This window comes from Monopterus albus, unplaced genomic scaffold (genome assembly GCF_001952655.1).
Source record: "Monopterus albus unplaced genomic scaffold, M_albus_1.0 scaffold58.1, whole genome shotgun sequence".
NCBI lineage: Eukaryota > Metazoa > Chordata > Actinopteri > Synbranchiformes > Synbranchidae > Monopterus > Monopterus albus.
In genome coordinates this window covers 76,931-84,649 of record NW_018127938.1, presented here as the reverse complement: position 1 = coordinate 84,649, position 7,719 = coordinate 76,931, and the positions used below count along the sequence as shown (strand labels likewise).

At 41.8% G+C, this 7,719-nt stretch overlaps 1 protein-coding gene across 4 annotated transcripts in view; it reads left to right on the top strand.

The window, feature by feature from the left end:
• LOC109961757 (discs large homolog 1-like protein) overlaps nt 1-7,719 on the top strand; it is a 79,350-nt gene that overhangs the window by 21,640 nt on the left and 49,991 nt on the right. Inside the window, exon 1 of one of the 4 annotated variants that reach the window (XM_020602856.1) lies at nt 3,490-4,680. The exons of the other annotated variants lie outside the window; for them this stretch is intronic. Within the exon in view, the coding sequence (XP_020458512.1) occupies nt 4,411-4,680 (270 nt within the window). The 5' untranslated portion in view covers nt 3,490-4,410. Of the gene's footprint in view, nt 1-3,489; nt 4,681-7,719 lie in introns of those variants that run through there. 4 annotated transcript variants of the gene reach the window in all.

The window sequence follows — 7,719 nt, the reverse complement described above, 5'->3', positions numbered from 1 at the left end:
TGTACACTGAACTTACTGTAATATTTAACAGGTGCAAAGTGATTTCTGCTTCAGTGTGGAGGCACACAGGATCAAAGAGACAAACCACTGAACTAGACTGACCTGGGTTTTAAGACTTAAAATAATTTTAGAGTTTGGCATTAAAATATCACCCTTGAAAGAAAGCAAAGATGGTGATGCATCCAGTGTTGTGCAGACAAGTGCAACCCAAAAAAGACATTCAGCTCATCTCTAAAGCAGTATGACCATTTTTAGCACCATAAATATACCAGTTATAACACTTGACTGTAATTTTAAAAATGCTTAATATTTCAGCTTTAAAACAAATATCAAATTAGCTGATGATATCAATTTAAAAAATTAAACAGATATTTGCTATGGCTGCAAGTGATGCTGTGAGTGACAGTGAACCAAAACAGTTATAATGCAAGTCAGACAGCTTATCGATGACTTGCCTTAAAGCCATGTAGACCTGAGAGGAACAGTCAAGTCGGATGATTATTTTCTGGAGTTTCCACAGCAAGTGGCTGCTTCCATTTTTACTAAAGTAATTTGATCCATTGTCTTTCTAAATATATTGATTTTAGCTGCTTTAAAAGTGTAAAGAGTATCTTGTGCTGCATTGCAGAGGACACTCAGCCCTTCCCCAAACACAGTCTGAGGATAATGTGTGTCTTGTCGTACTGGGACTCTCCTTTTGCCTGAGCAGGTGCTTCTCTTGGTGTTCCGTGCTTTATATCTATTCATCCCATACCTCCAGTATTAACAGGGGACCTTGACATCTCTACAAAATAGTCTTTACCAGAATCTGAACATGATCTAATGGAAGGCTTGGTGTAGAGGCAAAACAGTTAGGAACCACCGGAATAATACCACCATAGAATACTGTACATAACTGTTGTACCGTACACACGTTCTGTGTTACAGGGTCAGACTGTCTACAGCCTGCTGAGCTGAGACCCAGAATAGGTTGTGGGTCATTCTGTGGTGGGCCCACAGCCAGGGCAGGAGAAGGAGTAAATAATTTGTTACAAAAGGTGAAAGTAGCATTTGTATGCTAGGCTATCACTAGCCCGATCTACCTGTGGAGAATGGAAGGGCAAAGTTTGCTCACCCAGCAGTCGCTCATTAAAGATTCATGATGTGTGCTTTTATTTAATTGGTCCTGAAATATTAATAGAGCTGGCATTCACTGGCTGACATTTGACTGTACAAAGATAGAGAAAGAAAAAGTGAGTGAGAGAGAGAGGCACATTAAGGCAGGGCTGGTGTATCACTGAATTGTTGCTGTGTCAGCTAACATGTCTGTGGATTGTACTTTTTGTTGTGGTGGCTAGGTGCAGACACACTGGCTGTAGAGGGTGACTGGCAAATGTTAACTTATGATAGCTATGGTACTAGCTTCATGCTCTATGTTCCCACAGCAGGCAACGTGACTGTGTTGTCCATTCTGATTGACTGTGGACATTGCATTACACTCATGTTGCACCAGTGTGGTTTTCACGCTACTTGTGTTGTTTTAGAAAAAGTTTGTTTACTAGGAGAAACCAACACCTTATATTTTATGTTAACTGGCTTTTAACATGCAGTTTTTTGCACCTCCTTCAGCCACAAACCTTATTGCTAATTTGACTTAGTGGTAAAGGTCAGACAGCTGCACAACAACAGAACAAGATTACAGAGCCACTGGGTCTGTGAAGCTGTGACTTTGAAACATTGCCTACATAATGTTTACCATGTTCATAATCCCGAGTTAGTTAATATCTGTACAAATTTAATCTAAGTAAATCTATAGTTGATTTTTCAAGCCTAGACTCTGACCAGAGTGTTGGACTGACTCACCGACAAACTGACATTACCAGCCATGCTGCTGCATCACTAGCATGACCAAAAATTTTAATTAAATTTAATGATTTTTGGTGACTTCATAGTAGTGTGGGTAATGCGATGCAGTGTGGGTAATGCGATGCAGTGTGGGTAAGGAAAATATAGAAGCATTTTTGTGATGAACAAGAATGATTTATAGTATTTTCATCTGTAGGTTTTGGAGAAGCTTTGTAGCAGCTTGACCAACGTAATCTTAGATTTAAATGGCATCAAGCAGCAGTCACAGAAGGCCTTTGCAAGGTAAGGTGATTCAAGCCAGTTTTAGAAAGGCACTGCTTTGAAAATACTCCATCACTCACACCCACTGTATTTCCCTGTCACATATGATGTTGCTTCATTTAATGCTAATAAAAAACAGACATATCTGAGATATCTATTCAATAATAAAAAAAAAAATACATTAGTCAGCCAGTACCAAGTGTATTTCAGGATTTGGAAAGCTGTTGCCATAGATACAGTTCCCAAGGAAACACAGGAAGAAGCTGTGGCAGGGGTCCTGCTCCACCTGTGGCTCATCCTCGGGGAGGCTATGATAGCGGTGTAAGCTAAATGTAGACTTCAGATGCTTAGGGATGCTATTGGAAATGACCCAGTTTACATGTGGTAGAGAGGCAGTATCTGTCAAGGCTGGCTGGCTGCTCACTAACTTTGTTTGCCTTTGGCCCAGATGCGCTTGCTAATGCACACTAAAGCCTCTAGGCCTATATGGCATGATTGAGGGATGCTATGTGGACCTTTCCTAACCTGGTTGTCCTGGTTGTCTCCTCTCCTGTTTTTCCCCTGTTCTCTTTCTTTTATCTTAGTCAGTGCCCAGCAACAGCCTGTTGTTTTTCCACTCCAGAGACATGCGTGTATGCGTGTGTGTGTGCATGAGAGAGTGACTGAGAGTGTGTGGGAGAGCTGGGTGCTGCAGTGTCTGCAAACAGCCTCAGGAGAAAATTTCCCTCCTGCAAACACAGATACACACAAACATATACAGTACACATACACACACACATAAACAACAAGCATAAAAAGTAATGCATGCATGTATTTTGACACATGTTGGTCTGAGGTCTGACATAATGCATTCCTGAGCCCCTTACAGTAACCTTAACCATCAGAGAAAAATGCCTAGCCCCCAACCCTTACCTTAACCCTCAGATAGCTATTTGATGTTGTGATTTTCATGAATCCATAGAAAGACACCCACACACACATCCCTGAGCACACAAACACACTTATGTCATTATTTGTCTGGCCACTGCTAAGATTTTATTTCTAGTTTTGTGGCAGCCAGCTGTTCATTCAGATACCTTGTCTCCTTCTCAGCCTGCAACAAGCATCAGCGCATATGCTGGGGTGCATGCATGCATGTTTGAGTGTGTGTGTGTCTATGTTTTTGTAGTAGAGGGGCTCTGTTGTGTCATTGGCTGGCTGGAATGTAGGGGTGTGGCTTGTACCAGTAACAATATCTGACAGTGAGGGAGAAACAGAGAAGCATCGGGTTGCAGCTCCAGTAAAAGACTGGAAAAGGCAAATTGCAGGAAGACAGGCAGAGAGAAAGACACAGATAGGAGAGAGATAGTGGGTGGGGGTTGGTGGAAGCAAGAGAATTACTGAGTGAGAGGAGTGAGAGAGACCATAAGAGAGAGGGATACTTGGAGCAACATCAGAGATGTAGGAGGGAGGGGAGGAGGAACAGAAGAGTTACAGAATGATTCTTCCAACAATCCACCTACTTCAGATGCTCTCCTCCTCGCTTGCATCCTTCCATCTGCTTCCGTTGATCAGTCCAGCTGTTCTTCCCTCTCTTACTTGTTTCTTCCATATTTAATGGGAGCACACACAGTGACGGAGTGGAGGTTGACTGGTCCTCTCCTTGGACTTAGAGAGAAGGAGGGAGGAAGAGGTGGGGTGGAGAAAAGAAGAGAAAGAGTAAACTCACTTAAATAATCGATTCTCATATCCTGCCGTTGCCTGGCCCACACACCCCTCACTCTGTGTTTTTTCTGAAGAGTGGAAAAAAAGGAGTTGAAGAGAGGAGATTTTGGACTTCCAGAGATGTGGATGTTGGACATTCCTCCTGGTTAGAAGGAAGCTGGATGATGGACAAATGGATGGACAGCAAAGACAGACAGGCGGATGAACTGATGCTTGCATGGATGTACAAAGACCCCGGCAGGTGGACTGATGCTCCAACTCTAAGAGGACCCTGCGTAACTGCCCTGCACTTACTCCTCCAGCTCCTCCTTCTCATCTTCTATACATCTGCCAGCTGCTCCTATATTCCTTTGGGAGCTGAAGAAGAGAAAAGGGAAGAGATAGAGAGGGTATAACGGGAAAACTGAGAGGAGAAGATGAAAATATTATCAATAGCAGCATAATCTTTAGCAGGAACTGGTGACAGAAAAGTGGGAAGAGTTGGACTGTACAGTATATTTACCACCTACAGATGGGAGAGACTAAAGATGAAGCAGCAGAGAAGTGCTACAACATGAACTCCATCTTGTCTGGCTAAAGGAAGAACAGACACCAGAGACAATGAACTATATTTTTGGCAACAACACCCTGTACCCCCGCAGCTCAAGAGTAGGAGGGTCATCTGGGGGTCAAGGGGCGGGGCTAGGAATCAAACAAAAGCTGGGGCCCAAGCGGGGCTCCTCTGAGGAGCTGCCACCTCCCCATACCTCCTCCCCCTCCACTTCCTCTCCCGCCTCCTCCTCCCCTTCCACCTCCTCCTCTCGCTGGCAACAACTCCTTATGTTCTTCTCCCGGAGGAGTGCCTTCACTGACTGTATCAATGCTAGCCAGGTAACACAGACGTCACACACTCTGTGTGTGTGCTTTATGCTTGAGGGGTGGTAGGGGATCACAGTGGGAAGCCTGTAACTGAACCCGAGTTTTTGTTGTGTGTGTGGGTGTGTGCATAGGTGGGGCGTGTCATCACATTAGCAGACCTTCTCTGGTTTCAGTTTTTTAGCTAAAACGGAGGCAGTCAGGGGCAGCAGGCAGGTTTTAAGCTGAAGTTGAGGCAGCGCTCTGTTTGTGGTTGAGATTTTTGATAATGTTGTCATGGAAATGAGCTCTGGCAAAGTGTATGAGACACAGAGAGGTGGTGTGTTGCCATGGCAAAGTCATCATTTAGCTGAGCAGTCCAGTGGCACTGGCTGCTAAGTCCACTTTGAAATCAAAATCTCACCATGGAAAGGGAAGGACCTGATGAGAGAGGAGTCACTGTCACCACATCTTTATATGATTCCTTTATTACATTATGACACCTTAGGAAATGTATTAATGTTTAATGCGGGTTTGCATCTTCTTTAAATAAATAGTGAAACACAGGTTAGTTTACTTATTTAAGCAGGATGTATATTACTGTGTTAATGGGTTACCACATAGCCTACACAAATAGCAGCTGCTATGCTATCTGACATGTGCTGGAACTACAGTACATGTCAAGGCTACAACATCAATGCAGTTTCCACACACTGTCCATAGGAAAACCATCAGAACTGTGAATGGTCAGTTTGGGCTGCTTATTTTTTGTCCTGTAAGTCTCCAGTGCTGAGTGAAAACATTAATACTGACAACAACATTAAATCTAATCTACCTAAATTCTTTTGAGCCAAGAGGACTCAAAATAAACTGACATCATGTGCCACTCCTAGTTGTTCTTTTCCCCCTCCCATCATGTACTGTTTCCTAGTGACAACATAAACTGCAGATGCCTGGTTGTGACAAACTATACAAAATGCAGCTACAGGTAGCGTTAGTGGACTAACAGGTAAACGTGTCCATCCAGTAGAACACTCTAACATTACACACTCTAATACTAACATTACATAAAGCTCAAATTACTCCTAGATTAAAATCATATTAATTCAATACAAAGGAAAAATCATGACCATGCGATGTTACTAATGGTACCAAAACAAATATGTTAGCTTTGGATGCTAACGCATCCAGAATGCATAACGCCACATCAATGTTGCTCAATGTTGTTCTCACAGAAAAATCTCCAAAATAATAAATTCCGTTCTTCTAGGTTTGTTTGTATAAATGGTTTTCACTTTTCAATTAGCATTAAAAATGTGAAGCATCCCTTGGAACAATTTTTGGGGTCTTGTTAATCAATATTAGATATTTGTTGTAAAGATGCTCTGAGGGCAACCTCTCCGCTCCTCAGCTGATGTGACCGGTCATCACTTAGTCTTTACCTGCTGATCCTCCTGAAAGTGAATCCATCCATCAGACAAGGCAAGAATCAGTAGGAAACATTCTTAGGTTATTTTTGGACCTAGTTGGTAAAAATAAAGCACCCCAGTTTTGACCTATGACAAACTCTCAAAATAGAAAAGTACATCATAGTATGTAGTAGTACAGCACAAAGCACATATTTTATTAACTGACATTTTGATTGGTGTCAGAAGATATTTGAAAGAGGATTTTGTCACTAATTTTGGACAATACATCATCATGCTTACTTCTTTGTGTGATTGAAAGAAAGGATGATGATGTACTTTATTGTGTTTTCTTCTGTTACACAGTTACACACTTTCTGGACTGTAATCTCAATATAGGATCCAAATATACGCCGATCTCATAGCGGTGCTCTACTCACAACATTCGCTTTTGCAGTTGTCCTCAGATTTACAGCTCAACTCGTGGAAAAAAGTTAACCCACCATTGCAGTAATCATATTGACCTGTGTTTTCCCAAGGTGTTACCATTTTCCGGTCCAATGCGCTTACGGCATGACTGATAGACCATTATACTAAACACACACACAGCTGTTGGCCCTTTTGATGAGGGAATAGGGGGTTGTGTTTTAACGCTGTGATAGAAGTGGCTTTGATCTGCTGAGTTCAGCCTCATAGCACAGAATTAAACATTCATATGCTATTAAACCTTTCAAATTCTGCATGCTGGGATGTATGTCTGTCTGTCCATGTTAGTATATACAGTAAGTGGTTATAGGTGAACTAAAAGCAAGAGAGGTGTGCACTGTTCATCTATACATGAACACACATTGCTGCAACCGGATTATTTAGTTCATCTGTCAAAATCCATGTAGAGTAAAAACAATGGGACATTTAGAGGCTTGAAATATGTTAGACTCAAGACACAGTACCTTATCTCAGTTGACAGCAATGATGGTATTGATGTTGTGTGCTATTACTGTAGCTCATCAGTCAATCCATCGATGGCTCTGAGGTTGCTTTAGGTTGTCTTTTGGTATTGTTTAACAGCAGCCAATTTCATTTCAACTGTGTCTCTTTGAAGAGATTTTGTACCGTTTCTTGCTAAATTCAGAATTTATGTTGCACCAGGAACTGGCAGCTTAGAAAAGTGTTACATCTCTCTATATATACACAGTATTCAGACCCCCTTAAATTTTTCACTCTTTGTTATATTGCAGCCATATGCTAAAATCATTTAAGTTCATTTTTTCCTCATTAATGTACGCACAGCACCCCATATTGACAGAAAAACACAGAATGTTTGACATTTTTTGCAGATTTATTAAAAAAGAAAAACTGAAATATCACATGGTCATAAGTATTCAGACCCTTTGCTGTGACACTCATATATTTAACTTAGGTGCTGTCCATTTCTTCTGATCATCCCTGAGATGGTTCTACACCTTCATTTGAGTCCAGCTGTGTTTGATTATACTGATTGGGAAAGCCACACACCTGTCTATATAAGACACTACAGCTCACAGTGCATCTCAGAGCAAATGAGAATCATGAGGTCAAAGGAACTGCCTGAAGAGCTCACAGACAGAATTGTGGCAAGGCACAGATCTGGCCAAGGTTACAAAAAAATTTCTGCTGCACTTAAGATTCC